This window comes from Tinamus guttatus, unplaced genomic scaffold, assembly GCF_059628265.1.
Source record: "Tinamus guttatus ecotype Peru unplaced genomic scaffold, ASM5962826v1 Tinamus_guttatus_pri_ptg000213l, whole genome shotgun sequence".
Classification (NCBI taxonomy): domain Eukaryota; kingdom Metazoa; phylum Chordata; class Aves; order Tinamiformes; family Tinamidae; genus Tinamus; species Tinamus guttatus.
The window spans coordinates 6,462,288-6,477,380 of NW_028288747.1; the positions used below are offsets into that span (position 1 = coordinate 6,462,288).

At 42.6% G+C, this 15,093-nt stretch overlaps 1 protein-coding gene across 2 annotated transcripts in view; it reads right to left on the reverse strand.

Annotated features, from left to right (window-relative positions):
- Positions 1-9,004: 9,004 nt before the first annotated feature.
- ZDHHC2 (zDHHC palmitoyltransferase 2) overlaps positions 9,005-15,093 on the reverse strand; it is a 33,653-nt gene continuing 27,564 nt past the window's right edge. Inside the window, exons 9-13 of one of the 2 annotated variants that reach the window (XR_015913367.1) lie at positions 13,068-13,194; positions 12,773-12,865; positions 11,559-11,668; positions 11,008-11,100; positions 9,005-9,230 (exon numbers count right to left, since the gene is read on the reverse strand). Coding sequence is in view for 1 of the 2 variants with exons in the window: in XM_088524672.1 (XP_088380798.1) it covers positions 11,060-11,100; positions 11,559-11,668; positions 12,773-12,865; positions 13,068-13,194 (371 nt within the window). In the remaining variant the exon portion in view is untranslated. Of the gene's footprint in view, positions 9,245-11,007; positions 11,101-11,558; positions 11,669-12,772; positions 12,866-13,067; positions 13,195-15,093 lie in introns of both variants that reach the window. The other variant, XM_088524672.1, reaches the window with a different exon arrangement.

Consider the following 15,093-nt stretch of genomic DNA (forward strand, 5'->3'; position numbering starts at 1 on the left):
TTTGCCCTTAGCTAGAAAACAATCATTCGCCAAGTTCAGCAGCTTCACTCTGAATTTCCTTGGTATCAGCCTGTAGCACATGACTCATTTGCTGCATTTGTTCGAGCAAAACAAACTACTGAAATTGTAATAACTGCTGTTATTTTACTAGTGTTCACTCATGGTCAAACCCATCCTGCACGTGCCAGCCTCTGGCTGGCCTGCTGCTTTAAACCCGCTCGCTCTGTGATGGGGGAAGGACGTTGGAAAACCAGCTTTACACCCTTCAGGAGAAGCACAGCTGTGACGGGAGCGTTTCTGCCGTTCAGCTGAGAGGGGAAGGACGTCGGAACTGCAGGAATGTTGTAACGGCTTCCCTCAGTTAGCTCCCTAGCTTTTATTCTAGTGATGTAGAGCCCAAATGTTTTTTATGAGGTCATATTTATTATGTACTTGATTTGATGATTTCTGAAAGTCAGTTTAGTTAAAGATAAAAACCCAAAGATCTGAAAAATACTATTTAATTGAATTATTAAATTAGAAGAACAATGAAATCGTGCTTTTTTGTAGTTGCTACAAAGACAGATGTTACAGAGATTTGTTGTAAAACAACAAAATATAAATAACTTAGCTAATAAAGTTACCTGAGGAGTGTAATGCTAGTTTATTTTGGAGTATATCTTAGCAATATATTTTAGATATATTGTTTTAAAGGACCCTAAAGTAAGTTCTTCGCCCTGCATAGCCTGTGTGCAGAGCAGTGGTGCAGGAAGGATTTTTGGTACTGAATAGCTAAACAGGAGCCTGGAATGATGGACCGTGCGACCCCGTGTGCGCGTGCGGAGCTGTGTGCGTGTCCCCGCCCCAATCAGTAGCAGGAAACCTCCAAATGTCGCCAAATCACCCCCTTTTACCTTGTACTTCAAAAACTTCTTCTTTTTTTTCATTGAGTTACAATGATGTAACTGGGTGGTCCTTTTTAAAACAACGAATTATTTGCATAACAGAGGGTATTTGTTTTTAAAGCTTTTGTAAATAAAGGCTTCAGAAATGTTTTCTTACAAACTACAGACTGGTGCTTTTGTTGCAAAGTTTTTCCTAGAATGTCTACTATGTTCGGTGGAGTTTTGTGCACTGTTACGTTTCAGTTTGATAGCTCTCTTTCCTATGATTATAAAATCATCCGTTTCCCGGCTCCTTGGTGGATTCCGCCATCAGCTCCTGGAGTTAGGGGAGAGGAGCAGAGCAGAGCTCTTCTCACCGGCTTCCCGTGACTTCCTTGCAAGGACCGGAGCTGCTGGAGTGGGACGAGAACAACTTACTCCTGGGCATCCGAACCCCACCAGCGATTTCCTTGTGCACCAGGTAATGTGGTTTATCTTTTAACTCCTGCCTGTCTATGGCTCGCATGGGAAAACACCTAGCAGAGAAAGGGCTGTGCATTTTGATCCTGACATCAGCTGAGCTTGTGTAAGCCCAGCCCGAAGCTCTTGCGGGATGTCTGCCCTTAAGCAGTCCCGCTCCTTGGTGTCCTTGCTGTGACAAGAGCTCTCCTCAGAAGTCCCCAGCGTGAAGCTGGGTGCTGCTTTGCTCCATGTGCGACCTCGGGGGCTGCTCACATGTGGCCTGGGTGAGCAGGAGAGCTGGGGGCTAAATTCTGCTGCCTTGGCTAAATTAGATGGAGTTTTCATTAAGGAGTGGTTCAAACGGTGAGTTTGAGAGGTTATGAAAAACCTTGCCTTTATTTTTTTCCCCTAATGTATAGGACTGTCTCTTCCAAGCTGCAGAATTTCTAAAATCTAAGTGTTTCCAAAGTGGATGGGATTAATTGCTTTTGTGAAAACAAATGCGTGGGCACAATTCCAGCTGTCTAGACAGGCACCTTTTCTGTTCGGAGACAAGAACCCTCTTCCCTGACCTGTGTTCTTCCCAATCCATTTAAAAGCTATTGTTCGATTAGGTTTGTTAGAAGAAATATAATATCAAAACCGGATATATGGGGCCAGGGGGGTTGCCTTTTGTTTTTTTTTTCCCTTACTTGCCGTGACTTTGGAAGTCAAATATTTGAGTCTGTTCCAGGAACATAATGTTCTGCCACTTTTTTCTTATTTTTAAGCATCAGTCTCCTTCCTCATTGACGCTCCCTAGCAGGGATCCTTGAGACAGAGCAAACTAGGAAACGAGGTCTGGAATATCTGAGGCAAATGTGAATTTGAGGATGACCTGTCACCTCTGACATCCAAGAATTTTCTCTGATGATGTCTGACTGGTTCATCCAAGCTCAGGTTCATCCCCATATGCAGAAAATGAAGCTGAAGTGGCAGGAAACCTGCACTGACAAACAAGAGTTAGTTAATTCTGAGTTAATTCAAACCTGAAAAGGAAGCTGACAGGAGCTGGAAGCAGGGACAGGTGACCCAGGAGGAACACAGAGACACTGTCTGAGCACACAGGGATGGGGTCAAGAAAGGAAACGGCCCGTGGGAGCTGGATCTGCTGAGATCAACGACAAGAAGGGCCTCACTACAGGTTTATCAGCAGTAAAAGGAAGATCAGGAAAAATGTGGAGCTGTTCCTGAGTCAGGCAGGAACCCTGGTGGCAAAGGACATGGAAAACGCTGAAGAACTGACTGCATCATCTCGCCTTGGGCTTTACAAGTAGCAGCCTTCAGGAATCCCAAGCACCTGGAACCTGTGGGACATTCTGGAACAAGGAAGATTTACAGGCACCTCAACAACCTTCTTTGTTGGCCCTGCTTTGAGCAGGAGGCCGGAGCTCTCCAGGGGCCCCTTCCAAGCCGAGCTCTTGGGTGGGTCTGTGATACTAAAGCATCTTTCCCTAGACTGCACTGGATCCTCAAACCTGAGACGGATGAGGAGGCCGGAATACGTGTGTCCTTGTTGGTCACTCCCGTGACGGTCTCTGGCCTCCCGAGTGTTTCCTTCATGTGGATGCTGCGGCCTGCGCGATGGTGCCGCGCAGACGGCTGCGGGCTGCGGGAGGGCTCCGCGGGCTGCCCGTGGCCGCTGCCGCGCTGCGTTGAGACCAGGCGCGGGGCCTGTTCCGTAGTCAGGCCGTGAGCGCCTCAGCGCGAGGGGCGATGCGCCCTGGAGAGGCAATTCTGTTGTAAAAGGCTGATTTAGCTTAATTTAAAATTATCAAAGGTGCCTCACACTTCAGCTGGCATTGCCCTAGGCCATTGCAGAGAGGGAGATCCACTGAGCTGATTAACTTGTTGAGAGGCTACGAGTCCCTGTGGGAGAAGCTGCCCGGTGACCAGTGTGTTCCTCCTATGGCCCTACCGAAATCCCGGTCATCGTGTCGTACTGGGCTGCAAGTTGTTTTTCTGGTAGTTGCTCGGCAGTGTTGGTAAAAGGACGTACCTCAGAACTAAAGTTACAAAATCCAGCTGATCTATTAAGATGGTCTTCTCACAGAAAACGAATGGCAGATGATACAGATTTTTCTGGTTTAAATTTTTTCTAAGTAAAAGTTCCTATCTTGTGTTAGTGCTGAAGAAAACTTGCATTTAATCTCGTTGATATATTGATATATAGAGTCACTATTCACTCATCTTGAATGATAGCGCTTGTTTAGCTCTATGAAACTCTTTTGGGTAACCCCTCTCTTTTGCTGCCCCGTGGCAAAATGGTGAAGGGCTAAATAAATCAGAAGGCAAAAATGAATGAAAATGTACCTGAAAATGTACAGTAAGTCTTTTCTTAAGTGTCCATTTTCTTTTTCACTTTTTCAAGCACGGCTTTTACTTGACAACTTGCATTTCTGAGCTTTGCATTTCAAGCGTCCAGCTGGACTCTCAAGCTTGAACTTGGCTAGCCTAAAGTAGCTAAATACATGAAAAAGACAAAATTACCTCCACAATGAATCAGGTTTCAGGACTTGGCCAGAAAACACCACCTGTTTAGTGTTCTCGTGGTAGGCCAGGACGGCCTGGGCTCGGCGTGGTTTGCTGTAGAATGAGCAAACTCACTAATTTTTAAACAATAAAGTTTAAGATTTTTGTCTATTGGCACCAAGTCGGTGTTGACGAAGCGATGGAAACGCCTCCAGGAGAATGTGTGACATGAGCCAAACCTCACCAGCTCCAAAATGTGATTTTGTGTAGAGCAGAGCCCCTAGATTGTCTCAGTTTGCTTTCCCATGTACAACATGATGCTTTTATTTTTCTGGTGTAACTGAGGTTGAGCATGGCTTGCTTTACAGGAGCCTAACGTGGGTGTTTTCTTCCATGTCGCCTCAGCAGGCATGGTGACGAACGAGGAGGATTCTCCTGCCGTTATTTTCCCTTCCTTTGCTGGGAAGGAGCAGTGTTCACTGCTGCAACCAGCCCCTCAGAGCAGGGTTCAGAGGCTTCCTGGCCTTTTTCTGCCAGGGACAGTTGCTCACGAGACCCATTTTCTTACCCGCTGCTGAAGCAGGAGAATTTGCTTCCTGCTCTCACAAAATATTTGCTTCCCTTAGGAGTACTGGGTAAAATGTGGGGAGAGAGGGCAGGGAAGCCCCTCTGTGGCAGAGTCCAGAGCAGCTGAACTGGGAGGGCTGTGCTGCACTGCAGAGCGTGTTCCCTGTTTCACAGGGTACCAATTCAGACCCGTGGTTGCACTTGTCACCCTACCATCTGAACAGTGTTTTCCTGTAACACAAAAGCACTACAGTGTCGACAACATCCTTTATTTAATTTTCTACATAATAGCTGAGCTTTGCAAGCTGCCTTCCCCCCTGCATTGCTGCCCCTCTGCATGCTCAGGAGCATCTGCTTTACGGGTGCTGGGGGTTAGTAAGGGAGTTAATTGCTCGGGTGCTTGTGCCAGCTCCGAGTTACTGCCTTTCCCTGGGTGCTGTGCCAGGCTCCGTTTGAACGACAGTTCAGTCTCAGGGTTTACATGGAAAATAACAGGTTTCTTTGCTGCAGCCTGAACAAAGAGTCTGTGTACTTCTTCGTGTGCTTTGCCTTCATAAACAAACAGGCCTCCTCCTTATGTGAACTAAGAATTTTTCTGTTTTCAGGAAAAACAAACAAAAAACAGGAAAGGGTCTTCAGAACCTGGTGGCTATCAGGGAGTGTTGGGTCTGTTCCAGACATGCCAATCAGCTGTGCAGGGAGCAGTTAGTTACTCGTTGCCCCAGATACTGGAAACTATGAAGTCAGGCTTGAGGTTGACTGAGTTGCTGTATTTCAGGGATGGGTGTCAACAGGATAACTGAGAAATGATGGAGTCGCCTATCCAGAATGGGAGAAAAATGACCAGGAATTTATAAAAGGGGGAAACTAGATCTGCAGAGATTCAGTCTGCAAAGAGCAAGCGGGCAAAGCCTTCCTTGGGCTAAGCCTGGTGCTTGCTCAAAGTCTTGCCCTGAATTGGCTGTGGCTTTTTCTGTCTGTTTGCAGGTCACTGATGGAAAAGAGGCAGGTGCGTGTGGCACCATCATCCATATGGTTTAACAGGGCTGTGGAGGCCTGGGGTGTGTGGGGGTGGTAGTGCTGCTGTGCTTCTTTTTGCAGTCTGCAGTCTTAGCTTTAACACTTTCATTAGCTTGAGTCTTCTTTGTCTGTTTACGGAGGGGTTTCAATAAAAGAATCCCTGTTTTTGTAGAAACAGGGTGGATGGAAGTTTTATCTACCCCAGGGCTTGTCTGAAATGTGTGTAACAGGTAAGAGTTGCTTTACCCTCAGCTAGTCCCCAGAGGAAGAGATTTAGTGTAACTGGTACAGGTGAGTCAAACTGGAAGTAGCAGGTCAAAGACTACTCTGTTCATGATTTGCAGGATGTGAAACATTTATTTATGTGAGCAATACATTAACAAGTGCGAAGTTGTACATTAAAGAAGATAGGTGGAAATACTTTTTTCTCCCCCCCATCCAATATACTAGTCAACTGAATCAGGGCAAAAACTACATTTCAGTCTCAGTTTAGAACCAACAAAACAGTTATTAAATAATTATGCTTCAGAAATTCAATACCGTGCACTAAAACACACACTTAAGATCAAACTTGCTTCTTCCAGCCATGCTGAAGTTTTGCTTGAAGACCCTGATTAGTGGTAGTAGAAGTTCACAGTCAAAAGAAAAGTGATGAGGGGTTCATTCATTACCTGCCCGCAGCAACAAACTATGTAAGAGCTTTAAATCTACAACTTAAGGTGGACTTTTTTTTAAAGAATTAAAGTGCATATCAGTATTTGTCTAGTGTCTCTTAGTAAATAGCTTAATGGAAGGAGCTCACCCCTGTCTTGGGTGTTTTGTTTTCTTAATAAAAATAGCTCTCTGTGACTTCTAGGATTACATCTCTTCAGGACACTGGTTGACAGAGAACACGTGTGGACTACGTCAGGAGCAGACACGCATGGGCCTGTTGTACCCTTCCCATTAAGGAAGCTTTTTGCACAGACCTGAGTGGTTAAACGCTTCACAGAGCTGTTCGCACGTATACAAAAGAAACCAACCCTGCCATCATCAGGGAGTCAGGCCCAAGGAGGCTGCTCAACTCATCCGCTTTCTGCTGAAGCTGGAGACGCAGGGCTGCTTTAGACAAATATCAGGGCTATATTTAGCAAAAGAGTAGATTAGGAAAGATTAACTGTACAGTGAAATATAAAGCAGTCTTTTAGAAAAAGCTTACAGAAATTACACGTAAGGCTGTAATAAAGTGCCTAGCGAGACTGAAGGACAGTGTAAGCAGACAACCAAGCGCACGGTGCCCCTGCTGCCATCACCTCCTCGGGGATTCTCCCCTGCCCCAAAGACAAGTTCTCACTTCTGTTCTCGGCTACGTGGGAGCGTCAAGCCCGGACGGAGCCGGAGCAGCCGGTGCCCCTCGGAGCGGGGCCCGCGCCGCCCTCCTGGGCCTGCATCAAACATGGCCCCAGCGCCGCCTCCGCTGCCGCCCTCCTGCCCCGCGCCAGCTCCCTGCTCCAGACACAGCCTCGGCCTGCCCCAAACTCAGAGCCTTTAGGGCTATTGTGCTTTCTAAACGAGACTTCCCAGCCACGGTTCTAGATCCCGTATCCTTGTCCTGGCCCCGCACCGATCCCACCTCTCACCAAGGGCTCCCGGAGCTCCTGAGCACAGGCAGGGAGGCCCATTTCCTTCCTGTGAAAGCCACGTGTGGGATCTATATTTGACAGAGATCTAATTCCACTGTGACTTTTGCTGGGGAGGAAATCTGACCTTAGTCTTTGTGTAAGAATATGGAGCAAGTTACATTAAAGCTACATTTCAACGCTACAGTAATTTTAAATGCATGCTCCATGGTAAACCACCCCCTGAATAACCACGTAAAACCAAGGCTATACAGATAAAGAGAACGTGAAGTGCTAAAAATATATTTCCCCTCTCCCCCTTATTCCTTGACAAGTTAGCCTTTAAATAACCACTGATAGATACAAAGGAAGCTGACAGAACAGCACGGAATAAACAGCTACGAAAAACTTTTGGTTGCTAGATGGTTGTATCATGTAAACTGTATGCTACCTTCATGCTAGTTTAAAAGTGTTTCATGTCAAGGAATCCATAACTCTGGCACTTCTGGCAAGAAACTGATGTTTTCAGGCTGGTAAGAATTTGAGCTGAAAAGAGAAGTGATGGTAAAAGGGAGTCTCTCCTTCTCCTGTTTTCCCCACTAGGGACTTACGTTTGCGTACCCGTGGCCATCTATCTTCCCTTTATTTGTAAATTTAGGAAAAAATACAGAGTTCTACCTGCCTGTAGAAGAATTAGTGATAAGATGTTCTGCTTTCAGGAATCTGTCACTTGGTCACTGTGCCAGTTTTCTAAATGGATTTGCTAGTCCATAATAAACAATTGGAATCTGCATTGTGAAGCAGCCTGGTAAGTCCTTCAGTTTGGAGAACAGAAATGTTTTTCTGCTTCTACTGAACTGAGCCTGAAAAATCTTTTGGTTTTGTTATTAAGACTAGTTCTCTTAGCCAGGCACATCAAATGTATAACCAAGTTCCTCCTGAAGCTGTTTTCCAAATAACACAATTACTTTGCATTCAAATGTAAACACTGTGATACCATAAACATAGTGTATACGAAAGGCACGAGACAATTAGATTGCTGAAACTTCCTTGTCTTTGAAAGCTGATAACGCATCTTTTATCATCTGCCTGGGAATCACTGATCCTAAGAAAGCCGGTATCTCCTAACTTAACTGAAAGGGGCTGCCCGCGTGCAACCGTCTGGCTTTTTGGTATTACAATCAAATGTCCTTTTTCCTGTAAATGTAAATGTCACAAACTATGATAGCAAATCTCCTTGTTTGTATTGAATATTCCTTGGGTTATGCAATAAGAAAGGAAGTGTCTTAAAGAACAACTGAGAAAAGAAATAAGACAACTATTGATTAAGCAAACTCGGATTTTGTAGGCCAGTGACCCTCAGGAGCACAGGCTGGTTTGACTCCAAGTGAAACGCCAACATTCCTATCCCCAGGGCTCCAACTGGGACCGTAAGTAAATTCCCCCTGTCACTGGACTGTCCTGCACAGCTTCCATCACAACCCCCGCCGGGCGGATGCACTTGCCCCTCACCCAGCTGCACGGGGGCTTTACCCGCGGCTGCAGCGCGTCAGGGACGCAGGGGGCTCGCTGCCCGCCAGCACCTGCAGCCTCCTGGCGGGAAGAGCTGAGGGAAAGGCAGCCTCTGCGCCCCGGCCTTCCGAACACGTCCCGGGTACAGGCTGCTCCTTCCCTCGGGCTGCCTTATCTGCAAAAACAGCTTACCAAGCGCGCAAAGGAAAACACAGCCCCCCGAGCTGCTCTGTTGGTAATCATCAACATGGACTGTTCTCCCAATCCATGAGGCCACTAGTGCAATATTATTTTTAAATCATCCACTTGCAGCAATTTGAATTCTCAAAAACAAGGGCAAGTACCTGGACTGATATGTTAAAAGGTCACATTTTTCTTGTGCTAAATACCAAAGTGAAACCAGCCATAGAGTTTGCAGAATAATCACAGTCCCCCCCGCCCCCTTTTTTTTTTTTTTTTTTTTCCATTTCATGATACTCAGAATTATCTTTTACCATTCAAGGGCAGTAATTTTAAGTTGAAACCTTCCTTCTGCAGTTCAATAGTAGTATGTCTTTGTTTCATGTTTCAAGCAGTGATATGGAGACAGCTAATTATCTGTCAGTTTGTTTTCTGAGCACATCCACACAAGAGCAGACAGGAACAGTTGGCCAGTAGGGCTGATTTTTGGAAGAATATATCCTCCTTCCAACAGCTGCTTTTTTTCTTGAACTGAAACAGAAAATAAAATTCAAAAAAAAATTGTTTTTTAGAATCCTTAACAATGGAGTTATTGCAACAAGTCATAGGAAATGGTACAATAGCTTAATATCATACATAGTAAAGAAGAGGAGCATATGAGACTTAACTTCACTGTTATGATAATAATTCACATCACATGGCAGTGACTGAAAACTGTCCCCATAGTAAGTGGTGCACTCTTCTAGGTACTTGCAGGTATCCACATCATTACGGAAAACAATTGCATATGGCATTAATATAAACTATATCTGGTAGTCTCCGTTATTTGTTTTCAGGTTAATTATACAGATTGATCATATCCTTGGTTGGGATAAAAATTCAAATTAGCAACACCTTTGCAAGAATGTAAGCTGTCCATGTCAAAGATGCTTTTGAGAGATTAACTGCTTTTGTGATTCAGCATCTTTAATAAAGTATCCTAGTATCGTATAATAGCAGGAGCAAATAGAACTCAAAATACTGACAATAAAGCAATAAAATTAAATGTCACAGTTCCAGGAAAAACACAAACATTTTCAGATAACGCCTCTTATTCCAACAGCTCTGTGTCAGCTATATGCACACAAATACGCACACACAAAATAAAGCAGAAGGGCTGCATTATCTCCAGAAAGACTTTAAAGGCTGCACAGAAGAATCCCAGACACGGTCAGGGACACCAGCTCATGCAGAGGAACTATCCCTCTGCCCTCTTTCAAACGGGCCCTCCGTGGTCTGAGGCAAAACTGCTGTCCAGGCCCTTCTTTGGGTGGCTTCCCACTGGCTCCCACTGAACACTCAGCATCCTCTGAACGTGGCCTCTCTTTCTTTTAAAATGTGTGTGGGGAGATCAAGCCACAAACACAAAACTAATTATTATTTTCCCAGATTGGATTAAAAAAAAGTGTGGGATGTTTATCAAAGAAGATACCTTGGGAAAAATCAACCAACCAACCCCCTTTTTAAATACTTTGTGTCTCAAGAACCATTCACACACCACAAGCAAGTCTCACATCTAAAATAATTTAAATAACAAGTAAATACACACACTGTTCCAAGAAAGGTTAAGGTTAACAGGTTTTTAAATAAATTATGTATTAGACTTTTGAAATCAGAACCCCAAACATGACAAAGCTCATTGTAATTAGTGGTATGTCTGTAATATTGCATAGTGTGATCCAAAGATCTGTTTTTTGGGTAGTGTCCTTTAATTTTTGGCTTCACTGCATTATTATTGGATTGTTCTGTTCAAAGACACCAGCACTTGAGTGGTGGTGACATGTGAAATACATGAAACTAATAGAAGTTGAATAATCTATTCTTTCCCAGAAGCTGTTGCATTGTTGGAGCAACTGATTGATTCAGAAGACCACGGGCGCTTGCCAGTTTACACCACGAAGGGAAGGTTAGAAATGAGAGTTTAGATTCTAGGGAGGAAAATAAATAAATAAACAGAAAAGTACCTGGAGCAATAAAAATGGCTGACATCAGCTGAGAGTTCCTTGTCTCTTTAATTGCATTTGGCACCCATATTTTAGACTCATATAACCTTTTTCAGTACCATCCACTGCTTGTGGATAAGAAGCACCAGCACAGATACAAAGATTAAATAATACTTTAAAAACATGACCCATAAACAAAACAAAAACACTAGATGTCAAAATCTTTAATTTATGTGCTACTGCCTCATGGCAACAAACTGAAAAGGAAAACAGACCTTTTGTGCATTCTTTAAGCGGCAAGATTAAGGTCACAAAATGTTAACGTACCTTTCCTTCAATATGCAGACATTTCTTCTAAGAGTAACTAGGTCTCATTTTCCATGGTTAATGCAGGATTGCTCATACCTTTCCAGACAAAAAAGGTTATTTTTAAATGAAAAGCTGTCATGCCATTTTAGAAAACAATACATCCTTTAACTAGCAACTGTCTTAGTTTTGTTCCTCATTCAGTCTAGTCCTGTCCATTACAGAGCTTTTCACTAGCCGCAACCAGATTCTGTCATAAGTAATTTGTCTCCCAAACGAAATGCCACACTGAGCTTAAGAGATAATTGGCATCTACTAGTATTACTGTTCTCTGCAGCTCTCGCCTTCTTCCTCTGCAGCTTGGAAGGATACGGAAGCTTCGGAAATGGGACGTTTTACAATACACATTTGGAACGCGAGGTTCAGTGGTACAGCTCTATGAAAGGCATTTTGGTTCAGGAACACAACCCAAGTGACCTCTGTCATGATTCTTACATTATACCCTCCAATAATAATTTATTACCAAATTAATTACTGCAGCATAAATAATTCCTTACCAACTTTGCCCTTTTCAGCCTTTGCGCTAATATCTGACCACGACTGTGGATCGGTAAGAAGGTGGCTCTGGGAATCACGCAACGGCTTGGCCGGGAACAGGTGATTCTCGCTGCAACGTGATTGAAGAACACGGAAATGAACTTGGGTAACTTCACATCACTCTACTGCACACTTCAAACACTGTGTCATAAGCATTGTTTTCTATATCTTGCCTATTTTCTGATGAATCGCTAAGCTTTTATCACTACAAATGCTACATTTGATTTGTCACAAGTACAAGTGTAATTTAAAAAGCAACTCTTTAATGTAGAACAGGGAAACTATTGTTTTTCTTCAGCAGGTATTATAAATTAATAAAGAAAACGTAATTCTAAATGCACTTTATGCATGTATAACTGCACTGCAACAAATCTGATACGACAAACATTGAAAATGTGAAAATCTCTGAAATCTTTCACCTTATATCGGCTATGGTTCATTCTCCCTGCAGCTGCCTGTCTGCATGCATGGACTAGCAGCAGTGCAAATACATGCCTAAATTATTGGCATAAGACTTAAAACATGCCCCAGATGAGTATTTCTTGCCTGTCAATAAATAACTAGCTGAAATTTAATGTATTGCTTTTATGAATTAAAGACTGTATTATTTGATTATTATTTCTTCATCACAGTCAATACACTGTACTTATATGCATCATTTATAAAAATATTGCTACAAAACTGCATATAAGATATAACAACATTTATTTAGCTTAATAAAGTCTGCATTTACTCTTTAAAGATGCCATGACTGTGAAAAAGGAAGACTAAATGTAATAAAGAAAACGCCTCCTATTATCAGCAGAAGCAAAACATGTGAATTTAGTATGTGCAGCTTCCTTCCCAGTGCCCGCTCCCGAACTCCCTGCCACACACGGCTGTTGAAGGATGCTTTGCTTAGGGAGGCCGCAGGCCTCATCAGGACCCGAGGAACTGGCCTCTCCACAAGTGTCTCCATGTAAAGCATCTAGGTCCAGGCAGAGCCATTAACAGCCCCCTGCACATGCAGGGCAAAAAGTTACTGACTCCACTGAGGCAGGCTTAGTTGAACAACAACTTTCTTGGCTGTTTTAAATTTTACCTTATTTCTTAACAGGAAACTCTTCATTTACTTACCACTTAGAAACACAGAATATCAACTCTCTGAAATAGGTAACAATAAGCAGAAGATTACCTTTTGGATGTTGAATTAAGACCACCAGGTGTGGAAGCTTGCTCAGGATCTTGATTAACAAGGCAAGTTGGGAAGGAGCAACCATCCCCTAGACTAAAAGATTCAGAATCAGTGTTGCACTTACAAAAACACTTTGCAGATTTTTTTTTCAAGTGGATTTGCCATATTTAATTTCAAAAAAAAAAAAAAAAACCTTTTTTTTTTTTTTTTTTTAAAAAAAAGAACAAAAAACCCCACAATGTTCCTGTGGCTCCTGATCATTCAATAAATGAAGCAATCAAAACTTAACACATACCTTGAAAACACAGGCAGCAGCCAGTATTTCTTCTCATCACCAAACACCTGCCTTAGATTTTTGCTGAAGCCCAAACTAAAACCATTCTTGTCTGTTCTATGACGAAATATGGGAGCTCTAAACACCTCTTTAAAGAAAAAGAAAGAAGTTGCAGCACATCTGCTTGTAAGAGAACACATTTCAGCTTCACACCTGCATTTAGTAATTTGCACTGATGAAATCGTCATCCAAGAGAAAACACTGTGCAGTGTAAATGACTAATAAAGTTGGGTTGCTCTCAAAACCCTAAGTCACTGACACACTATATTTACAAAGGAAGTCCTGTGGCTGAGGAAGGGTGGAGCTCTTGTCCTCTATCCTCTTCCACTACCAGGAAGAGTGAGGAACTTACTTTTGAAGAGGGACTGGTGCATTATATGAAGATTTTACCATGTGACTACACCACTAACAGTTATCTTCAGAAAGAAAAACCCACATAAAGGGTCTACTACCCAACCAGTAATGGGAAAGAAGAAAAACATAACCTACTTCAGCAGTAAGACCAGCTTTTCACACCCTGGGGTGTGAAAACATTTTACATTTTTAACAGCTATATAAAGAAAGCACTTTACTCACAGACCAAGATAATTCCCCAGGGATGTCCCATCCAAATGTCTGCAGAAGAGAGCTAAAGATAGCTTCAAGCAGTGCAAGTGGCAGAAGCAGCCAACTCGTTCACTTTCCACCGGGCGGCCGACGGCCATTTAACTCCCTTAATTTGCTATATGTAATAAGCAAACCGTGTCCTGAGGTACTGACAGAACAGCTTATCCAGGCCCTTCTGGCATCATGCAGAGATTGGGCTTCCAACATACAAAACCTACAGCTATGAAATGCTAAAAATGACCTTCTAAGTGTAGGTATGTGTTAGATGTGAGGTGCTTTAAGGAAGCAGGAGGAAAAAGTGGCGACAGCCTTTCAGATACCCACGTTTGGCCAGGCAAACCTCCCTTGTATAATTTCAACAGTCACACTTAAAGCTGCTATAATTTAATTACCAACACTGTTGCATGTTCTGGACCTGGCATGTGGAGTTACTCCCCAAAGTAATATGGAAAGAGGAGATACAAATACATCTTTCTGAATAGATTATGCATACAGAAAACATGGTATATTAACTATGTGACATTTAGTCTAAACAAAGTAAAATGAGTGAGAAGTGTACTAACTTTCAGTTACCATTGAACAAATATTTTTCCCTTAAATGTGCACTAAAGCTGGTAACAGTTTATAAACAGAATCAATTAATTCCTTTAAATAACGTCAATAAAACTTTCTTCTCCACATAACTAGTTTGAATGATTTCTTCTGTTACTAATTTATAAACTACTGTCCAATTTTCAGTATTTCAGAATACCAAAGAAACACACAAATTCTAGGGAAGGCTTGAAGTAAGTCAAATTTCCTCCAATGATTATATATACAAGATTTTCCAATAATTATGAAATCATATTAGTAAGGCCCAGGAGAAGTGGCAAAAAAACCAACAAATAAGTAAATAAACAAACACACAGAAAAACACTTTCGCTCGGTTAATCTAAATCAGCATTTAGAGATCTAGATGCTTTGCAAACATATGATCAAACTGGTAGTATTACAGTCCAGGATATTGTAAAAGGATATAGAAATCTTTTGCTCCTCTTTTTTCTGGACTTGTGACCAGACAGGTGTTCACTGGTATGGTGGCAAATTGCGGTTTGACATTGTTATTAAATACAGTTATAAACACTCTCATGGTAAACGCACAGGCCATCTTCTCTGAGGTTTTTAAAAATAACTTATTACACAGAATCCTGTCTATGCATCTATGATTATGTGACAGACAGGACTTGCAACTATGAAATTGCCTTTTAGATCTCTACTACTAAATATAGAAGCACGACTTTAAAAATCTGTTCTGCATCAGGTTATTTTCTGACTTTAACTCGTTGTCCTCATTCCTGTTGATCAAAAATAACAATATAAGGGCCATAATGTGTTTACAACT